Source organism: Lissotriton helveticus, chromosome 10, assembly GCF_964261635.1.
Source record: "Lissotriton helveticus chromosome 10, aLisHel1.1, whole genome shotgun sequence".
Taxonomy (NCBI): Eukaryota; Metazoa; Chordata; class Amphibia; order Caudata; family Salamandridae; genus Lissotriton; species Lissotriton helveticus.
This window is the reverse complement of record NC_136071.1, coordinates 445906249-445929557: the sequence shown is the minus strand read 5'-3', so window position 1 is coordinate 445929557 and position 23309 is coordinate 445906249. Positions and strand designations below refer to the sequence as shown.

Here is a 23309-nt window from a genome sequence, read left to right as displayed (position 1 = left end):
AGCCTGCTGATTTATTCAACTTAAAATAAAGAAGTCTTCAATTTGTTAAAAGGCATCATCAGTGTTGGAAATATTTATATGTTGCATTTCCATGTAATAGGTGTCAATTCATGAAGCACCATACAGACACTTTTTATGTGAATGTCTATGTGATATTGTGATGAGAAATTTGGTTTATGATTGATGTTTATGATTTAAGTAATTGTACTTTTTTGTCCTGTAAGTGTTCTCAATTCATATATACTGCAAACACATTATTTGATGCTTTGATATGTGAGCTACTTGATGAAAATAGATTTAAAAAGAGTAATAGGTTTCTGCATAAGGTGGCTAACTGATATATATATTTTTTTCAATAACTAAATGGAGCTGGCGTACAGATAATGTGAATGACGATATGAGCCAGTCGAGCAAAGTAATCATACACATATACCTGGAGTAAATATGTTGGATATTAACACGTTTGGTGAATCTATGTTTGTAGAGTACATTGCTTAATTTTGATACTAATGGATCCCAGCCGCCCATCCCTCAATTGGATTGAACCCCGTTTTGTAACTGGTGAGAAGTACTTCAAGCATCACTTTAGTAGTAGCATTGATGTTCTATATAAATACTTGCATGTATCTTTCAACACACATATGATCCTACTGTAGGACAGAATTGATATCCTCTACGGTTTAATGCTTAAGAAGTACTCCCTGGCTTCAATAGTTTAAGTTATTTTAGTTTTGTGCCGGTTTCTTCTGTACCAAGAATTACTGTCCATGCATACTCAGGACTACAACCAAAAGCCAAATGCATGTGGAAACAGTTACCAACAGCTGACTTTGCCAAACTGTAGAATACATTTTGGTGTACAAAAGCAATGAGATTCTATCCTGTGTGTCTTATTTTTACAATGTTTAAATTTCTTTTGTGATAATTGAAAGGGGCTTGTCTCTGGATCGGTTAGAGAGAAGCACTATGTGTTTTTAAAATACCCCTCACACACTATGAATCCCATAGTGTCATGCTTCAGCATAGGGGTCTTCCCGTCCCTCTACGGGGCGGGCCGTGCTACGACCTACGACTGCGCGGGAGCACTTGTTAGTGAAAAGACTATGTGTGTGGTGAGATTAGTGAGAGTGATAGGGAAAGTGAGGATTCTGCAACATTTAAAAAAAAAAAAGGGGAATTAAAAATTTCCTGGCTAGTGGATAAAATACACTTTATTCAGTTCCCTAGCTGGAAACCTTAAACAGGGGAAAATAAGTGGGGGGCAGTATTTACTCCCTACTTGGTCAACATGTTTCGAACGCAGTCCCCACTGTGTTTCTCATCAGGACCTAGATATGATCCCTACTACACTCTACACGATTCTAGTGGATTTATAGTATGCCTATTATCGCACGGACACTGACCGCAAAAATAGGCTAGCCAGTATTATCCAAAAAGGGGTTAAATAGCCCCAAAATAATTACCGTTTGGAATCAATGTTTTTTCATTGTGGACACAGGAAAGCTCTCGCCTGCATCATTCCTCCGTGCTGCACCACGGAGCAGCACGGAGGTATGATGCAGGCGAGAGCTTTCCTGTGTCCACAATGAAAAAACATTGATTCCAAATAGGAAGCCTTCTTCCCCGTAGCTTGCTCATGTGGCCTAGCATCCAGAGACAACGTATACCAAGTTGGTAATTTTTCTGGGGCTATTCAACCCCTTTTTTTGGATAATACTGGCCAGCCTATTTTTGCGGTCAGTTTCTGTGCGATAATAGGCATACTATAAATTCACTAGAATCGTGTAGAGTGTAGTAGGGATCATATCTAGGTCCTGATGAGAAACGCAGTGGGGGCTGCGTTCGAAACATGTCGACCAAGTAGGGAGTAAATACTGCCCCCCACTTATTTTCCCCTTTTTAAGGTTTCCAGCTAGGGAACTGAATAAAGTGTATTTTTTCCACTAGCCAGGAAATTTTAAATTCCCTTTTTAAATTTTTTTTTACACAATCCTCACTTTCCCTATCACTCTCACTAATATCACCACGCGAGGGACGGGAAGACCCCTATGATGAAGCATGACACTATGGGATTCATAGTGTGTGAGGGGTATTTTAAAAACACATAGTGCTTCTCTCTAACATCTCCAGAGACAAGCCCCTTTCACCTATCACAAAAGAAATTTAAAAATTATAAAAATAAGACACACAGGATAGAATCCCATGTTTATATAAAGTCTATTTGTAAGTAGATTCTATTCTTTGAAAACCTCTATCCTCCCTCCTTTGTTGTATTGATGGTGTACAAAAGCATCCAGGCTGTGATCTTAAATGCAGCAAGAACTTAGTAGTGCACATTTTCATAGTAAATACACATGAGTGCATTCCTAGGACACAAAACAGTGAATAATGACTGAAAAAACAGTGAAGTGGAAGGTGGTTGTGGGTTGTTAATGGGCTTGTTTTATTAAGTTGTGTTTTTTTCTTTTTTGCTGTGGTTTTATGTCCTCTGCAGTACAGTTTGATATGATGCGGGCCTGTAATCTCATCGCCACCGTGGCCCTGACAGCCGGGCAACTCATCTTTTTGTTGGGACTGCTGGAGCTTCCCATCATCTCTCAGGACTCTCAGTGGTGGGAGGAGGCCATTGCTGCTGTCTTCCAACTTGCCAGTAAGTAGAGCCACACCAATTAATGTTATGCTCATGAGGGTCACTGAAGCTTAAGTATATCTTCCTTCAGGTTTATAGTGTAGCAGAGAATCACGGTGGACAGCTCACATTTCACTCCGCACCAACAGGAATGAAAAAAGTCTTGTTTGTGCCCCTGTACAAAGGAGCTGAACAATGTCCCTAAGTACAGTTTTAAAACAAACCCTAGTAAGTATTCCCAAGTAAGATTCTGGGCGAACCTTCCAGTATTGCTGTTTTTTCTATTTTGCAAAGCCATTGCAATGGAGAATGTACTCGCAATGTGTGAAAATACACAACGATACCACTTGTGTATGACTGTCACACACAAATTGAGAAATATTGATGTAGCATAACAGCTAGAGGTGTTGACTCAAGATGTGGGGAACCAGGTTTGAGTACTTGCGTTGGCTCAAAATCCTTTGATTCTGGGCAAATCACTTAAGCTCCTGTGCTTATAATAAAATTAATCTGATCTTGTGTAATTTAATCTGGTCTTCATATAAATACACTCAGGCAGGGTTTGCGCTATATAAAGCTACAAAATATATAAGTGTCCTTTACTGCATGTCCGCTATGTGATCAAGGGCAGTTCCTGCCCGAAACGCGTCGTGCCTATCTTGACCTGAGATGGATAATAAACTACCTCTGTAACACTCGATGAGCTGCGTGGTGGTCCGTGATTTTTCTGTGGTCGTAACCGTTCCAAGCAGAAACTGACCCATATATATATATATATATATATATATATATATATATATATATATATATATATCGATCTCTCTCTCTCTCTATATATATATATATATATATATATATATATATATAGAGAGAGAGAGAGAGAGAGAGATACATTTCTCTCTCTCTCCACACACCCCCACACACACACACACCGTGAGATCCGTGTGTTTACCAGAAAGAAATGCCTTGCCCGGAAGACTGACACCAGGTGGTAATTGGGCACTGCAGAAGCGAAATGCCGAAGCGGTGAGGTGGTTCTGGCGTAATCGATTTTGATGATTGGTCCCCCTCAACCCCGAGTTTGTGCCATCTTCGGATATTACTTATAATGTTGAAGTCTAACGCTATTTGAAAGACAAGTGCCTTTGCCCCGGTAAAAAAAATACCTCTGACTTTCACCCTGCAGCTATAACTCCTAATGACTATTGCATGCTTAGCACTGACCTTTTCAGCTGCATTATGGGATCGGCAGTCCTGAGGGGGTTGCAGCACATGCTCAACTGATTTGGACTTTGGGTTTTAAACTCTATTCGCAGTCTAGTAAATACAACCCTGAGAGGACTATGTGTTTATCCAGGCAAGAAGCCATGCGCGATTAGGAATGTGATATTAACATTGCGGCAAGCAGCGTGGGGAGTCAGGTCAGAAGGCAGGTCATTAGATATCAATCATGAGCTCGGGAGAGCTTTCCGGGACAATGACAGTAATTACGAATTATGAATTGCAGTGCTTAGTAGCATTCACTTTTAACCCCTTGCGTGCACTACCTCGCTAGTGCTGCCGTCGGCTGTTGGCCGACACGGCCCCGCCCATTTTGCGGAAAAGGGGTTAAATTGTTAATTTTATTAAGGCAACACAGGATGTAGGGTTTAGCTATGGAGGTATAATGCCCACACGCTGTGTTCAATGTTTGAATAGATTTTTTTAATGTAATCGTCTGTGCGGTCTGCATTATAGGTATGTTATGCATGTAGAATTATAATCTGGCATTTTGCGCAATACTTTATGATGCTATGATGTACCTGCATTATTATTATCTTGGCTGTAAACAGTTTGCACATGACGGACCTTTGGTGTAAGAGGAGTGCATACATGATAGTATGTTTTCCATGTTTACTTATAAATCCAGTGGGTGGGGTTATATAATACCTGTGAAAATCTCCGCCAAATTAGATTGACAAAGGCCACTTAGTGGCTGAAACGCGTCTCTCCTTGTGCTCAGGATTGAGGGCGACATCAACGAATAAAGAGATGCTGAATCCTGAACCACTTCGTGTCCGTGCTCCCTTCCATGGTGTCACTGTGGGAGGTAGATTGTTAGTTGTGTATATATATATATATATATATATATATATATATATATATATATATATATATATGAAAACTGCACTCGTCCGTCAGGAACCGGAACCCTAGTGTCTCAGGGCACCACCGATCCAACAAGAAACGAAAGCCGACCCAGCCATCAGGTGAAAACGTTGTTTTATTGAATAAAGTGCATCGCCACCCGCATAACGTTTCGGCCTACCCAGAGGCCTTGGTCACATGACGCTAGGGATGAGACAACCCATTTTTAAAGTGCTAGTGCATATTTACGGGAACAAGTGATTGGTTCTCCACATAGGTCAAACAATGGAAATAAACGACATGTTCAAATTTAAACACACAGTCTATCACATTGATAGTTACTAATGTAAAGTACAATGCATTAATGTAAAACCACCACAATTGAACACCAATGTGTAGCCACAGAAAGGAATATATAGAATGATATAATTTCCAAGCGAACTGCACATAAAGATATTGAATCATATTCGGTGCAAAAACAGGAGTGTATAAGGGGAAGGAGAACATAATGAATCACGGAAAATTAACACAGTGTTAAATTAATCCCGTTTTCCTCCACCTCTAAATATGCAAACACTCCTATTTTGGTGGTAAAGAACACAAATAATACCCTGATGGGTGAATTCAACATATTACTGACCTATGTGGGGTTCAGTTCAGAATAACTAACCATATATCACATAATTGTAAGTAGTTCAACCGTAATGAAACAAAAATGTAATTGGTGCAGTGAGCAGTGTTAACAAATAATAAGGCTAAAAATAAAAGTTTCCTCCCTAGATGGAAAATGGGAGTACAATTAGATAAATTGATCACAGATTAAATTCAAAATGGGGGAGATGATGTAACACAGATTCCAAGCAATAATAATTCATAAACCCACTATTCAAAGAGATGGATACCAGATAGAAATTGATATATGCAAGTTAACAGTGTATTACAAGTGGGTATAAAAATCCACACTCGTGTTAAGACCACCCGGGGCCTTCGTGTCTAGTTCAAGGATGTATTGTGTCTCGAGAGCCCTCAAGATTGCATCACGATTACCACCTCTCCGTAATGGAGGAACCGAGTCAATGGCAAAGTATTTAAGTAAATGGCTTTGTTGGTTATGGTGTTCCTTGAAATGCCGAGCCACCGGATAGGTGGAATCATCAGTGTTGATGGCCCTAATGTGCTGGAGTATCCTTTTATGCACCTGCAGCTTCGTACTGCCAACGTACCGCAGGGCACAAGGACACTCCAGCACATACACTGTATATTCGGTCTTACATGTCAGTTGTTTCGTGATTAAACGTGGAACATCTGAAAATGGAGTAAGGTATTTGGTCACACTAGTGCCATGTTTGCAAGCTTTGCAAACTGAGCATTTTTTGAAACCATTGATAGCTTTGTACCAAGGGATTTTAGTGACTACCTCAGGGCTCGATTTAACTAAAGCATCACCCAGTGAATACGACTGTTTACAGGAAATGTCAGGTCTCCCTGGCATGAGATGACCAATCACCGGATCTGAACTGATCAAATTCCAGTTTTTAGTGACTATTTTCCTGAGGGCCTGAAACTGGCGATTGAAAGTCAATACCAGTCTCACAGGTTGGTCAGATTGATCTACCTCCAAATTAGATGGTTTTCTGGGTTGCAATGCTTTTGCTCGTCATTGCATTCACTTTGCTAATAGCTGACTCAATCAAATTGGAAGAGTAACCTCTCGCTAAAAAACGGGCTTTACTTTGCTGTTGCACCAACTGGCACTGTTCTTCAGTGCTACAGATACGCCGAATGCGTAGCATTTCCCCGTAAGGAATGCTACGGATTAAATGGGCCGGATGGTTGCTGGTAGCATGAAGCAATGTATTGCCCGAAGTGGGTTTGCGAAACAAAGTGGTGTGTACTTTGTCATTAAGGATTACAATTTTCACATCCAAGAAATCTATGCACGTTTGGCTCATATTGTGGGTAAACTCAAGGTTGTACACATTGACATTTAGTAGTGCAATGAAGTCAGTTGCCTCCTGTTGGGTGCCCTTCCAAATTAAAAAAATATCGTCTATGTAACGATACCAATAGGGCACATGTTCAGCCAAAATGGAAGAGTGCTCCCCCATGAGGACCTGTCTCTCCCAGTAGCCCATGTGCAGACAGGCATAACTGGGAGAGAAACAGGCCCCCATGGCAACACCTCTCATCTGCTGGAAGAGTTGGTTGTTAAAGGAACAAAAGTTGTTATTCAAACAGAATGAAATCATAGCAACTAACATTTTGTTGTGTTCAACAAATTGCATAGGTCTGTTATTTAAAAACCACTGTATCGCTCTTAAACCGTCTAGATGCATTATACTTGTGTACAACGAAGATACATCAAGCGTGATCAGCCAATACTCGGGTTTCCAATCAATGGTCTCAAGTTTTCTTAACAAGTCACTAGAGTCTTGCACGAAAGAAGGTAAAGCAGAAACGAAGTCTTGCAAAAAGTAATCAATATATTTTGTGACGTTTTCCAGGAGGCCATCCCTGGCAGAGATTATTGGTCTCCCCGGAGGCTTATTCACGTCCTTATGTATTTTGGGGATTAAGTAGAATACAGGCAATACCGGAAACTCATTCCTCAAAAATTTGAACTCCTCCAAACTTAAAAGGCCTGCACTCTTCCACCCCAACAGTAAACCTTGAAGATTACTATGTGCTGCTTTGATATCTGAGAGTTCGCATCTTTTGTAACATGAGGCCTCATTGAGTTGTTTGTATGCTTCCTCCAAGTATAAGGTACGTGGCCAGAGCACCACGTTGCCACCTTTGTCTGCTTGACGTACTATGATAGTATTGTCAGTCTGGATTTTAGTGACCAAATTGAAATACTTGGTATTGTGGATCTTTGTATGCTGTTTCGATCGCGAGGTTGAGATATGTAAGCGTTTAATATCATTGATTGCCAACTCGTGAAGTACATCCAGGTTATCATGGAGGGAAGTCGGAGAAAAAGTAGATTTCGGTTTGAATTTCGTAGGACAAGGCGCATTGTACACCACAGCCACACCTTGTGTCTCAGACAACGCCCCTTCTGTACCTAGAGAAGTCAGGTCTTTAAGTAGGTTGGCATCTTTAGCAATAGAACCCGGAGTAGGCCGTACCACACCCGCTACAGTGGATTTAGACGTATGGTGATGCGTCAAAAAGTGTTTTTTCAATTTAAGTTTGCGGATGTATTTATAGAGCTCTATTCTGGTTCTGGAATAATTGAAATTCGTGTCCGTGCTCCCTTCCATGGTGTCACTGTGGGAGGTGGATTGTTAGTTGTGTATATATATATATATATATATATATATATATATATATATATATATATATATATATATATATATATATACATATACAGATACATATACATATACATACACACACACACACACACACACACATATATATATATATATATATATATATTCCAAAATACACCACTAAGCCTCGTTTTATCACAAAATGTATATTAGGCCTTACCCCATACTAAGCTGCAGAAGGTGCTTCTCAAATTTACTAAAATCACTTGTATCAACACCAAGACTTTTCAGAAGCCTTGTGATTATAGTAAAGAAATGCTACAGGTCAGCACCTCACTTTCAAAAGTGTTCCAGCTCCAGACTCCAGTGCAGTTCACCATCTGCCACTTTTATCTTAGCCACAGTTAGATAACAAAGGGTGTGATCAAGGCTGTGACATTTACAAAAAATTGCTGTCATTAAATAAAAAAAATTGCCCTACCTCATGTCCATTCGAGCTAGGTGGGTCACAAAAGTTTGCTGTTCTAAAAATTGGGTTGCAATTCTGAAAAGGTTGTAAAGCACTGCTCTGGAATTACTTAGTTAATGTAAAGTAGAATACTGAAAATCATATATTAACTAGTGTAGAAGGAGAGGCAATCCAATGGGTGTACGTTTAAAGGAAGCAAACAATACGTTGGCTACAGGGTACGGAGGAAGCCAAAATTACATTGTACCGTATAAATGGTACAGGGAGGATGTTAAGGTAAAAATGAATAGGCTTAATGCAGCCACGGGAGATAAGGCATTAGTGGACAGAACCAGATAGATGGACACCAACTCAAAACCTCTGAAAACGGTCAGGTTGTGCCCATACTTCTTATTCTAAACCTTGCATATTTCACTTTCTCGGGTCCATTATTATTGTCAATTATGTCAAATTGAAGGTAGAAAGTAGAGGAGAAAAAGAAGGAAACATAGCAAATCTGAACAAGCATTTGCAATGCAATAGGTCCCGCATTAGGAAAGTTTGAGCTATTGGTATTGTAAATGACAAGTTTTTTATTTATGTGTTGGGTTTTGAAAATAGTGAAATTAATAGCTTTGTCATTTACAATGCCAATAGTTATAACTTTCGCAAATGTGACACCTATAGCATTTGTAATGCAATATGTGTTGTATTTACGCGAGTTAGATGTATTGATATTACAAATAACAATGGCTTTTATTTTTTATTTTAATAATTAATACTTAAATAAAAGTTATTGTAATTTATAATAGCAATAGCTTAAACTTTTGTAAATAACTTTTGTGAAGATTATGGTCAGTGTATTTTATTGTGACGAAAATTCAAGAACAGAAGTGAAATATTAACATTTTTTTGTGACATTTGTAATAAAGCTTGAAACATTGAGAGAACATATTTGAACCAGTTGTTGTTGAATGGTTGCACAGACTGATGCTGTGGTGGCGCTGAGTGATGTTGTGGTTGCGACGAGTGGGGGCTAATGTGTGAGGTGGCAATGTGTGAGGGTGCAGTGTGTGAGGGGGCAGTGTGTGAGGGGGCAGTGTGTGAGGGTGCAGTGTAATGAGAGTGTGTGAGGGTGCGGGGTGTGTGAGGGTACGGGGTGTGATTGTGCAGTGTGTTTGCCCTAAAGTAGTGTGAGTGAGCAATGTGTGAGTGCGCAGTGTGTGAGGGGGCAGTAAAGTAAAGTCCACATTTGTAAAGCGCACAATCACCCGTAAGGGTCTCTAGGCGCTGGGGGCCGTCGGGAAGATTAAGCGAGCTATTGCCCAGAGTCACATGGTGCTGGGCTGACCTGCCGCCGGAGCCGGGGATCGAACCCTGATCCCCAGATTCCAGCGTCAGTCGCCCTGGCCGCGGCGCCACACCTCTTCCTTAGGGGGCAGTGTGTTTGGCCTAAAGTAGTGTTAGTGCGCAATGTGTGAGGGGGCAGTGTGTGTGAGGGTGCAGTATATGTGGACTACATTACTGTGAGTGAGCAATGTGTGAGTGCGCAGTCTCCAATACTATGCAGCATGGCTTTAAAAAAAAAAAAAAAAAACTTGAGCGACCTGCATGTCATTTTGTAAGTGCGCACACCAATAAAACATGCGCCTAAAAAATTACATGAGTGCCTTTTTTTCTATTTTTGGATTCAAATTGAATGGTAAAACGAAAAACAAAAAAAAAGTTTGCACAAATGGCGTGGGGTGCTTCTCTATCAATCTGTTTAATATAAACAATGGTTCTGTCGGGTATGTCACCTGATTCCTTCAATATATGAGCTAAATTCCTTATTAGTGCAATTTAGTCTTCTAATTACTCAAGACAGAGCTCCCACCTGAGAGCTTGCTCACCATGCAAATCCAACACCAACGAGGTTCAGGGTAATCATCCGTTTTTAATTTATGAATTAGTTTTTTTATTCATAAATACCCCTTATACATATCAAATTTTTAATCAGAACTGATTCACAATTCATAAATATTTTTCAAAAAGCGCGCAGAAAATTAAGTGATTATAGTGTGACATAAAGTGAAATTGTGACATTCAAACGTGTTTATATACAAGTGAGTGAAAGAAGGGGGGAAAAGAGGCAAAAAGTCTTTTGGCCAGTTCCAGTATTTAGTTACAATTATTCCAGTAATCTACTTAGATTGGTTATCATGAAACTGGATATTCTGTACTGGTCCAATAATATCAGTCTCGTCGACGTTTCGACCCTATGGACGCCTTAGTTGTGGGTCTAAAGCGGGTCTTCTTCAGCACATGGGGCTGTGGTAAAGCGCCTGCAGGTTAAATAAGTTAATTGTCAGAGCGGATTTGTACAGTTGTGGTGAGACATATAGTGACGAGTGACATTCATTACTTGTACACTCACCGATGGGCCTTCGTAAGTTGGACCCTGAGTTAGCGTTATGGAAGTTATTTCTGCTGCGGTGGACTTTTAATCTGTTGAATTAAATGAGCATTTGATGAACATTAATCCATATCTATTGGAATTAAGTCACGCAGTCCCTAATAACTAATTCCAAACACAAACGTGTAAAACTCACCCCTTAGTTGACACTAATAGTGCCCACAGAGATTTCCAAAGGAGGGTGGGACCACGTGGGGCTTGGAGTAATTATATCGCTCCTTTAGCTCAGAGTCGTCGTGTTAGTCCGACGATCTGTAAGGAAAAGGTGTGCGTAATAAGCACGACATTCCATATGTATTAAGAAGAACCATTCTACACAATATTGGTGGTTCCCACACTGCATGTCAACGGTGACCACATAGGGCTTGAATCGGATTTTGCACTCCTAGGAGCTCTGGTTGCCGTACTAATCGGGCGTTCTGTAAGGAAAAGGAGTGCGTCTTGAGCATGATATTCTACCTGTTATTAAAGAACGAGCTGGTTCTTCATAAAATTATTAAAAACCTTGGAGTGGTCTCACCTATTGTAAAAAATGCAGTCTCTTACTCCAGGTCAGCCAGCGAGATCTATGTTCATCTCGTCGCTCCTGCTGCGTTCGAGTGGCGAATGAGCACGGACTTAGCCAGTTAAAGGACGCTAATTCGTCACGAGGACGCAAATGCACGCCAGCGTCATGTCGTCGCTAATCAACTGATCAAATTACGTATTGCTGCGTGTAGCGTTGTTGGGTTGGTAAGCAACCCCTTGCTTCCCTTCAGAGACGTCATTGTGTGCAAGTGTTACACTGCTTACAGACGTAGTAGCATTTTTACGAAGCAGAACTCACTCGCGTAATGTCTTTGCGTGATATCACTAGACAGTGCAACACATATTGCCTCTGAAATAGCATTGATGGAGTCAACCTAGTTGAGGTAAACTGTTTTGGGTTATATAGCTTAACAGTGCGGGGGTGTTTGTGACAACAGCAACCATGCAAAACAAGTTATGCTCAGTTCACATAAAGCTTCACAAGCTGTTACTCACTTATTAGCCATGTTAGACTTCAACCATAACAACGATGAAGTCATACAAATTACAGCATCATTTTAGGATATGTAAAATAATAGAGCCTAGGTATTCACGACAATAATCATGAAAAACGTTGAAGGCGAACAAATGGCAAACATATGGAATAACAGTATTCATACAGCTGAAAGATTTTAACATTATGAGATACCAAGCATTATATGATATTCCATTCTCATAGTACCTCTAAACACCCAAATAGGTGCAAGAAATACAAATCGGTTATGGACCTATGTAATCAGAGTCGTCCCATCTGTTTTGCTGTCTCCTCACGTTCATTTAACACCTCCTGCACCGTATTGAGGATGTGTATCCACCTACACTCCTTGTAATTGAGTGATTTAGTAATGGATCCACCTCTTGTGCTGGGTATTATCTTGTCTAAGACCCTCCACCTGATGTCTTGCGGTGTATGTTTGTGTGCGTGGAAATGTTCTACCAAAGGCGCACCCACCGTGTTGCACCTAATCCTACTCATGTGCTGTAAAATTCTAGTCTTTACCTTCTGTTTCATCTGTCCCACATATGTCAGGGCACAGGGACATGTGATGGCATAAATAACCTGTACACTATTGCAATTTGTAAATGATGTTAGTTTAAATGTTGTAGTATTCAGGGTAAAACTCGAGCCCTCAAGACAGTAGTCACAGGCTCTACAATTGCCACATTTATGATGACCAGCTAATGGTGGCAGGTTCAACAGATTCCTTAGATCGGGCTGCTTCGGGGGGATCCAGGAAAGCTTTCACCACAGTGTCTTTTATGTTTCTGCCCCTCTTGTAGGCAAATAGGGGTTGCTGTGCCATTTGCAATTCTCCTTGGACCAGATTCCAGTATTTTTTAATGATTTTCTGTATCTCATTACTTCTGGTATTGTATGTTGTTACACAAACAATCCCGCTAGGTTCCTTAGGCTTCTCTTTCGTCTCAAGTAATGTTTCTCTCGGTTGGTACCATGCACGCTTCTTTTTTTTTTGTTGAAAATATTTTTATTTCGGAAACAGAGAAGGCACAGGTCTTAGTCGCCTCTCAGAGAGACCGAGGGCTGAAGAGTAATTACATGTAATGTTCAGAGTAAAACACAGCCATATGGGCCCACATCCCGGGGGCGGGGCGGCGTAAAGTCAGTGCATGTCTCAAGGAATCACAGCCGTTCTTGAACATTATGTATACATCACTGTATCCGTTAATTCTTATATTTGATTACCCCCTCTCATGTCTTCCATGTAGTCTCACTCCTTTCCCACTGGGTAAATACCCTTCGCAGTATAACATAGCTTTAACTCAGAACAAACCCCAACAACCCCCCGTGCGTGGCATCAGTAACATAAAAACGTTTTTTGGTTCAGAAAAGTCAGGCTATCTCTGTGCGGCCCGAAAGGTGCAGGCAAACCATCCAGATGTAGACCTACGGGAATCAAAGCAAATCACAGATATATACAACATGGAACATTAGCGCGCATCTAGCAGGGCATCACACGGGACCAGGGCTCTCCCACCCGTCTCCCACCCCAGTATTCTCGGAGTCAGACCCCCCTAGGGGTGAACAATTCGGCACTGGTAGCGTCCGAGTCATCCTCCGTCAACCCCTCGACACACATCATCCTCCAGGCAAGCAGATCATCTTGGAGTTTTTCATCACGGCGTGTGCGTTGCATATGTGTCTCCTCAGCCAGGGACCACTCTCTAACATCCCTAAGCCAGAGGGATATCTCAGGAGCCCTCTGCCCCATCCAGGTTATGGCCACACGCCGTCTTGCCAACACCAGTAATAATTGTAGAAACTTGTAGGACAGGTTCCTCTTTTTAGGTTTGGGTACCAGTGCCAAGAGACAATGGATCGGATCCAGAGCAATCCGAAGTTTTGTAGCACGGCCAATATGGTCCACCACCTCCCTCCAGAAGCTACCAACCAGTGGGCACTCCCAGGCCAGATGAAAGAACCCGGCTCTCTCGGCTCCACACCTAGGGCAATTGTGACGTCTATACGCAGAGATGCGATTCAGTGAGACCGGGGACATATAGGTACGGTGGACAAAGTTAAAGTGGATTAACTTGAATCGTGCATTACACGAGACTTTCCGGGTCAGGAGGCCAATTCTCTTACGCTGTCCCGGCTCCAGGGACGATCCTAAGTCTGCCTCCCAGGCCGCCCAGGCCGGGGCGGTCGGTGGGGTCGAATCCTGTTGCATAGCTGAGTATAAGAGGGAGACCAGCCTTCTCCCCCTACCACACGATAAGAGGATGTCGAGGGTGTGGGTCAGCGGAGGAACCTCCGGGAACTGAGGCCACGTCCATGCACGCTTCTTAGCACGCTTCAAAAGGCCTGAGGGGTATCCCCGATTTTTCAATCATTTTGTCAATTCATCTGCCTCTAGGAAAAAACCCTCTCTGAGTTTAATACAATTACACTTGGTAGGAAGCTAGATAAACTGAGCAAGGACATTAAAAATTACGACAAAAAACTGACATACCCATACCTTGCAGATGATTATTATCAACAAGATAACCAGGGGTTCTACACAAATAGGGGCAGACAGGGCCCACGAAGGTTTAATACTTTCTCAGATTCATCTATAGGGAGTAGTTCTGACTCTGAGGCAGATAGACCTTCCACAAGTGGTGCAGAACACCAAGGTCCCCGTCCTTTTTTAGGGGAGGGCCCCCCTAGGGACAACAGAGGAGGGGGAAGGCAGCAGAATTGGGAACGACCCAGGAGATGGGGACGAAACAGATACACACAAGGAACTTCCAGAGTCAGATTCTACCAGCCAGACACGCATGGCGAGATCTCAACCAGGAGACAGACATACAGGTGGTAGTCCAAAAATAGAGGGAACCACCACAAGCATGATTGCTGCTGGACCGCTGATCCCCGATGAACCGGACGTAGAGGGTCAGACCGTTACCATTGATATACTAACAGCACAGGTACAGAACAATAACAATTCTATGGAGGCCATGCCAGCCTTGATGGAAATATCGAGTACATTGCAAGCTAGAACGGAGGTTCTACATCTAGATCCTGTCCTAAATTTGTCAAACTATGAAATGACCGATGTGGAAATGAGTGTCTTGGCAAAGGGATTGTCTTATGTATCTACAACGGCACTAGACTCATTCCAAGTCAGATTGGAATTGCAAAGATTCTTTCGCAGGATCAGATTAAAATACTTCTTTACTAAGAATATCTCTGCACCAAAACAGACGGCAACCAGTTTCAGGCCACCATCCACTTTCACTCCAGCATTGTTTATGATGAGCGATAGAATACTGGTGTTTGAGAAGGTTGTATTAGAGGATACTATGCAACTGATGGGAGAAAGAAAATACATAAAATATAATATAAGTAAAGAAGAGAAAATGGCTCTCAATGACCTTGCGAAGAATGCTGCAATAACAATAAAGGTGGCGGATAAAGGAGGTGCAATAGTAGTCCAAAATACTCAGAACTACATTACTGAGATCGAACAACAGTTACAGGTACAGGAGAGCTACATGAAGGTACCAAGAGACCCTACAAAGGAAATTAAAGCATTAATAGAAGCCACGACCAAGGCGGGAGTAGAAGAAGGTTTCTTGAGCCAACATGAGCGAGACTTTCTTAATCAACAAGAATCCAGGATACCAACCATATACACCCTCCCAAAGGTGCATAAAAGACTAGCAAACCCGCCGGGAAGACCCATAGTCTCGGGCTGCGGCTCAGTACTTGAACCATTGAATTAGTTCATTGACTATTTTCTGCAACCTTGGGTACCAACCACAAAGTCGTATGTGCGGGATAGTATGCACAGCATCCAATTACTTCAGGGCCAAGCTTTCGATGATACCAAACAGATACTGGTCACATTGGATGTGTCATCACTGTATACTTCTATCCCTCTGGACAGTGCAATAGAGGTGATAAGAATGACGCTGGATCAGAGAAGTAGACCACACTGGATCCCGACGGAATTCCTGATCAAAATACTGGATATAGCGATAAAAAAACGACTTTGTTTTTAAGGGACAATTTTACTACCAATGCAAGGGCGTGGCAATGGGCGCAACATATGCGCCTAGTCTGGCAAATCTCTTCATGGACAAGTAAGAGGAAGAGCACCTATATGACCTGGCAAATCCGTTTCTGGAGAAGATTGATGTATGGAAACGTTACATCGATGATGTTTTAATGGTTTGGTCAGGGGATGAAGAGGAACTGGGTGAGTTCCGGATCTGGTTAAACAATCGGAGCACAGACATACAGTTCACTATGGCACAAAGCAGGAAGTCTATTGATTTTCTGGATTTAACCTTCCAAGCCGAAGATGGATTGCTGTACAGTGATTTATATCGTAAACCTATGGAGAGAAACACACTACTCATGTACGGTTCTCATCACCCCAGAAATCTGAGGGATAATCTGCCCTACGGGCAGTACCTCAGACTAAGGAGGAATTGCTCTAAGAGAAATGACTTTTTCCAGGAGGCAGATGAATTGACAAAAAGATTGAAAAATCAGGGATACCCCTCAGGCCTTTTGAAGCGTGCTAAGAAGTGTGCATGGTACCAACCAAGAGAAACATTACTTGAGACGAAAGAGAAGCCTAAGGAACCTAGCGGGATTGTTTGTGTAACAACATACAATACCAGAAGTAATGAGATACAGAAAATCATTAAAAAATACTGGAATCTGGTCCAAGGAGAATTGCAAGTGGCACAGCAACCCCTATTTGCCTACAAGAGGGGCAGAAACATAAAAGACACTTTGGTGCAAGCTTTCCTGGATCCCCCGAAGCAGCCCGATCTAAGGAATCTGTTGAACCTGCCACCATTAGCTGGTCATCATAAATGTGGCAATTGTAGAGCCTGTGACTACTGTCTTGAGGGCTCGAGTTTTACCCTGAATACTAGAACATTTAAACTAACATCATTTACAAATTTATGCCATCACATGTCCCTGTGCCCTGACATATGTGGGACAGACGAAACAGAAGGTAAAGACTAGAATTTTACAGCACATGAGTAGGATTAGGTGCAACACGGTGGGTGCGCCTTTGGTAGAACATTTCCACGCACACAAACATACACCGCAAGACATCAGGTGGAGGGTCTTAGACAAGATAATACCCAGCAAAAGAGGTAGATCCATTACTAAATCACTCAATTACAAGGAGTGTATGTGGATACACATCCTCAATACGGTGCAGGAGGGGTTAAATGAACGTGAGGAGACATCAAAACAGATGGGACAACTCTGATTACATAGGTTCATAACCGATTTGTATTTCTTGCACCTATTTGGGTGTTTAGAGGTACTATGAGAATGGAATATCATATAATGCTTGGTATCTCATAATGTTAAAATCTTTCAGCTGTATGAATACTGTTATTCCATATGTTTGCCATTTGTTCGCCTTCAACGTTTGTCATGATTATTGTCGTGAATACCCCGGCTCTTTTGTTTTACATATCCTAAAATGATGCTGTAATTTGTATGACTCCATCGTTGTTATGGTTGAAGTCTAACATGCTAATAAGTGAGTAACAGCTTGTGAAGCTTTATGTGAACTGAGCATAACTTGTTTTGCATGGTTGCTGTTGTCACAAACACCCCGCTCTGTTAAGCTATATAACCCAAAACAGTTTACCTCAACTAGGTTGACTCCATCAATGCTATTTCAGAGGCAATATGTGTTGCACTGTCTAGTGATATCACGCAAAGACATAACGCGAGTGAGTTCGGCTTCGTAAAAATGCTACTACGTCTGTAAGCAGTGTAACACTTGCACACAATGACGTCTCTGAGGGGAAGCAAGGGGTTGCTTAGCAACCCAACAACGCTTACACGCAGCAATACGTAATTTGATCAGTTGACTAGTGAGGACATGACGCTGACGTGCATTTGCGTCCTCGAGACGAATTAGCGTCCTTTAACCGGCTGAGTCCGTGCTCATTCGCCATTCGAACACGGCAGGAGCGACGAGATGAAAATAGATCTCGCTGGCTGACCTGGAGTAAGAGACTGCATTTTTTACAATAGGTGAGACCACTCCAAGGTTTTTAATAATGTTATGAAGAACCAGCTCGTTCTTTAATAACAGGTAGAATATCATGCTCACGACGTACTCCTTTTCCTTACAGAACGCCCGATTAGTACGGCGAACAGAGCCCCTAGGAGTGCAAAATCCGATTCAAGCCCTATGTGGTCACCGTTGACATCAGTGTGGGAACCACTAATATTGATTACTGGGTGAGTGTATACCCAATATTGTGTAGAATAGTTCTTCTTAATACATATGGAATGTCGTGCTTATTATGCGCACCTTTTCCTTACAGATCGTCGGACTAACATGACGACTCTGAGCTAAAGGAGCGATATAATTACTCCAAGCCCCACATGCCCCCCCCTCCTTTGGAAATCTCTGTGGGCACTATTAGTGTCAACTAAGGGGTGAGTTTTACACGTTTGTCTTTGGAATTAGTTATTAGAGACTGCGTGACTTAATTCCAATAGATATGGATTAATGTTCATCAAATGCTCATTTAATTCAACAGATTAAAAGTCCACCGCGGCCGAATTAACTTCCATAACGCTAACTCAGGGTCCAACTTACGAAGGCCCATCGGTGAGTGTACAAGTAATGAATGTCACTCTTCACTATATGTCTCACCACAACTGTACAAATCCGCTCTGACAATTAACTTATTTAACCTGCAGGCGCTTTACCACAGCCCCATGTCCTGAAGAAGACCCGCTTTAGACTCACAAATAAGGCGTCCATAGGGTCGAAACATAGACGAGACTGATATTATTGGACCAGTACAGAATATCCAGTTTCATGATAATCAATCTAAGTGGATTACTGGAATCATTTTAACTAAATACTGGAACTGGCCAAAATACTTTTTGCCTCTTTTCCCCCCTTCTTTCACTCACTTGTATATAAACACGTTTGAATGTCACTATTTCACTTTATGTCACACTATAATCACTTAATTTTCTGCGCCGCTTTTTGAAAAATATTTATGAATTGTGAATAAGTTCTGATTAAAAATTTGATATGTATAAGGGGTATTTATGAATGAAAAAACGAATTCATAGATTAAAAACGGATGATTACCCTGAACCTCGTTGGTGTTGGATTTGCATGGTGAGCAAGCTCTCAGGTGGGAGCTTTGTCTTGAGTAATTAGAAGACTAAATTGCACTAATAAGGAATTTAGCTCATATATTGAAGGAATCAGGTTACATACCCGACAGAACCATTGTTTATATTAAACTGTATTGCCCAGGTTCTGAGGGATACTGGGTCACCCCATGGTGATTTACATCTCTATCAATCTGTGCATTTTAATTATGTTATGAGTGGCAACAACTGGGGGTTGTGTGTGGGGTTGTGTGTGGGGGGCTGTGTGTGGGGGGGCTGTGTGTGTGTGGGGCTGTGTGTGTGTGGGGTTGTGTGTGTGTGTGGGGTTGTGTGGGTGTGTGTGTAGGGGGTGTGGGGTGGGTGTGTGGGGGAGTTGTGTGGGGGGTTTGTGTGTGGAGATGTGTGTGGGGGGTTGTGTGTGTGTGGGGGGGTGTGGGGGGGAGTGTGTTTGTGGATGTGTGGGGGTGGGGGGCGTGGGGGGTGGGTGGGATGGGTCTGGGTGTGTGTGGGGGGGGGTGTGTTGGTTGTGTGTGTAGGGTTGTGTGTGTGGGGTTGTGTTTGTGTGTGGGTTTGTGGGATTGTGTGTGTGTGGTTGTTGTGTGGTTGTGTGTGTGGGGGGTTGTGTGTGTGTGGAGTTGTGTATAGTGAGGGCGACAGATAGATAGGGTGAGGGCGATAGATAGATAGGATAGATAGAGTAAGGGCGATAGATAGAGTGAGGGCGATAGAGAGGGCGATAGATGGTTGTGTGTGTGGTTGTGTGTGTGTGGTTGAGTGAGTGTGGTTGTGTGTGTGGGTGTGTGGTTGTGTGTGTGTGGTTGTGTGCGTGGGATTGTGTGTGTGGGGTTATGTGTGTGGGGTTGTGCGTGTGTGGTGTTTGGGGTTGTGTGTTTTGTGTTTGGGGTTATGTGTGTGTGTGCTTGTGTGTGTGCTTGTGGTTGTGTGTGTGCTTGTGTGTGTGTGGTTGTGTGTGTGGGGGGTTGTGTGTGGGGGGTGTTATGTGGGGGGTTGTGTATGTTTGGGGTTGGGTGTGTGTGGGGTTGTGTGTGTGGGGGTCTGGGGGTGTGTTGGGTTGTGTGTGTGGTTGTGTGTGGGTGTGTGTGTGGGGGTGGGTGCGATTGTGTGTGTGGGGTTGTGTGTGTGGGGGGTTGTGTGTGTCAGGGGTTGTGTGTGGGTGGGGTTGTTTGTGGGGTGTGTGTGGGGGGTTGTGTGGGGGTGTGGGTGTGTGTGTGGGGTGGGTGTGTGTGGGGGTGTGTGTGGGGGTGTGTGGGGTGTGTGTGGGAGTGTGTGTTTGGGGTTGTGTGTGTGTGTGGGTGTAGGGTTGTGTGTGTAGGGTTGTGTGTGTAGGGTTGTGTGTGTTGGGTTGTGTGTGTGGTTGCGTGGGGTTGTGTGTGTGGTTGTGTGTGGGATTGAGTGTGGGGTTGAGTGTCTGGGGGGTTGTGTGTGGGGGGGTGTGTGGGGGGTTGTGTGGGGGGTCTGTGTGTGTGGGGGGTTGTGTGTGTGGGTGGGGTTGTGTGTGTGTGGGGTTGTGTGTGTGGGTGGGGTTGTGTGGGTGGGGTTGTGTGTGTGGTTGTGTGTGGGATTGAGTGTGGGGTGTGTGCGTGTGGGGGGTTGTGTATGTGTGGGGTTGTGTGTGTGTGTGGTTGTGTTTGTGGGGTTGGCTCAGCGAGACCTAAAAAGGACTATATGCATCGAGTTAAAACATATAGGTGTCTTCCTCTATCTGTTCAGCATGGAACAATAACATTCCACAAGAATACTGCTTTCACATACATCTTCCAGAAGGGAGTACAAGAACCTAGCAGCTGTACCCATACGGCATGTAAATACAAACAAGAGACTTCAGCACAGGCACTCTTTACAAGTGCAGGTCTAAACTTTCAACAACTAGTGGGCTTGTAAATAACCCCCACTGTCTCTTAAAAAAAATACCGTTGGAGCAAATCTAAGCAGTTGCGTTTCTTAGTGCAGAAGAGAAACAACATAGTTGCACTCCGAGTGTGCACTGTCGCTCACTGAGATCTGGGGACCCCCTTTTATTAATTAAGAAATTTGATTGGAAATGAAATGTAGGCCCTGATGAAGCAATTATTATCGTAAAACACAGGCTGGCCCATCAATACTGAGGCAATAAACCTTAAATTCACGTTTTTCGTTTTAAATGTCCATAATAAATGCAGGACTACTATTTGTCACTTGAACAAATCTTAGCAGGGGCATAGGTATTCCACCCTAGTTTTTTTTATATTTATAAACACTGTCTCTTAAAAAAAAGAACCGTTGGAGCAAATCTAAGCAGTTGCGTTTCTTAGTGCAGAAGAGAAACAACACAGTTCCACTCCGAGTGTGCACTGTCTCTCACTGAGATCTGGGGACCTTCTGATGTGCGCTGTACAAAACACTCTTTTGTGTTTCATTTAATGCACCCTTATGATAGTCCTTTTATAACAACAACCTAGGCCACACGAGAGTGCACTTGACAATTGAGTGGCCTCTTGATTCATGAATGGCATTTTCATCAGGGCAGGGGGCATGAATGTGTCTAAGTCCATGTTTAGAAAGAGTCACTTTTAATAAATGCCTCTCAAAGCAGTGATATCATTTGATATGCTAAGATCCACATGTTAAAGAAATACACTTTGGGGAATTTCGGAGATATTTCCATGTTTTTGCGTTTTATTGGACAATGTCTTAGTGGCGCAGAACAACTTCTGTACTTTTACTTCCGTTAACGTGTGAATAAATGCTTTCCCAAATGTTTAACATCTTTCTGGATGTCTGTACTGAGTCAAGCGAAAAGCACATGTAAAGGGCAGCAGGGTCACAAGCAGCCCTGAGGCCTTACAGTGGGTATCCCTACCCTGACAGTATGGCACTGTTTGATTGATGTTATATTTGAAGATGATGATTGTGAATGGTGGAGTCTTAGTGGCATGTTGATGCCTTAGGCAGGTCAGGCATCCCTACCTACCTGTGATGACGAGGGGAGTCCAGCAGGCGGAGCTTTCCCAACAGTCAGAGCTCCCAAATGTTACCACGTTTTCTGTAACTGAACTTACACCACACAGCGTGCAAACCCACCACCAGGCTGTAGCTAGATATTTATGCCATGCCAGTTACAATAAATGTGGCCCAATAATGGTATTTGGAGAAAAATGTACTAATAAATAAAGAGTCACGTATTGATAAATACAGTGCAAAGGTAAAATTCCATATAATCACCACAGTACAGCTTGACTGACTTGAAAAACACAGCTTAATGTCTCAAAGATTCCATCCTAGCACCACTTTACAAAAAAACTGTGATCATGTTCTCAAGGTAAAGATATTGTAAATGTATCTAAATACGCAGCACAACCCCTTGTGCTTTAGTTCTTTAAATAGGATGTATGACATTACAACGCATGCTTTTACATCGCATCCTAACCTCAATTTTCACCACTTCGGGAGATCCAACCTCTATCGTATGGTCCTCGTTCGACCTCGTCCATGAAACCGAGATCCTCAATATAATCTCATCCTCCAAACCCTCCTCTCACAACCTTGATCCCATCCCAGCCCAAATGGCCAAAGACCTCAAACTCACCCTTGCACCACTGTGGTGTAAAATCATCAACAGCTCTCTAAAAACTGGCATCATCCCGGACTGCCTTAAAGTTGGCCAGGTTACTCCCCTCCTGAAGAAACCAGGTCTAGACTCAAATGACCTAAACAATTTCAGACCAGTCTCAAGTCTTCCCTTCCTAGTCAAAATCCTAGAAAAATGCGTATTACGCCAACTCAACATCCAGCTCGACAGCATTAATCTTCTTGACCATAACCAATCAGGCTTCAGAAAAGGCTACAGCACCGAAACCGCAATCCTGAACATAGTAGACGACATCCGCAACTCCCTTGACTCAGACCAATGCTGCCTACTCATCCTCCTAGACCTGTCAGCGGCCTTTGACACGGTTGACCACAAGCTCCTCATCAAAGCCCTCAAAGAAAGAGTAGGTGCGGACGACGTGGTCCTGAAATGGTTCGGCTCCTTCTTCCAGAACCGCTTCCAAAGAGTCAAAATAAAATCCTTCGCATCCGACCCTCTACCCGTGACCAGAGGGGTCCCCCAAGGATCCGTTCTTTCCCCTCAACTGTTCAACATTTACATGTTACCCCTCACCATCATACTGAAG

At 42.7% G+C, this 23309-nt stretch overlaps 2 protein-coding genes across 2 annotated transcripts in view; one reads left to right on the top strand and one right to left on the bottom strand.

The window, feature by feature from the left end:
- IFT140 (intraflagellar transport 140) overlaps positions 1 to 23309 on the bottom strand; it is a 1386753-nt gene that overhangs the window by 323715 nt on the left and 1039729 nt on the right. The gene's annotated exons all lie outside the window — the stretch shown is intronic.
- TMEM204 (transmembrane protein 204) overlaps positions 1 to 23309 on the top strand; it is a 146407-nt gene that overhangs the window by 35906 nt on the left and 87192 nt on the right. Inside the window, exon 3 of the mRNA XM_078662939.1 lies at positions 2495 to 2650. Coding sequence (XP_078519065.1) covers positions 2495 to 2650 — 156 coding nt within the window. The remainder of the gene's footprint in view (positions 1 to 2494; positions 2651 to 23309) is intronic.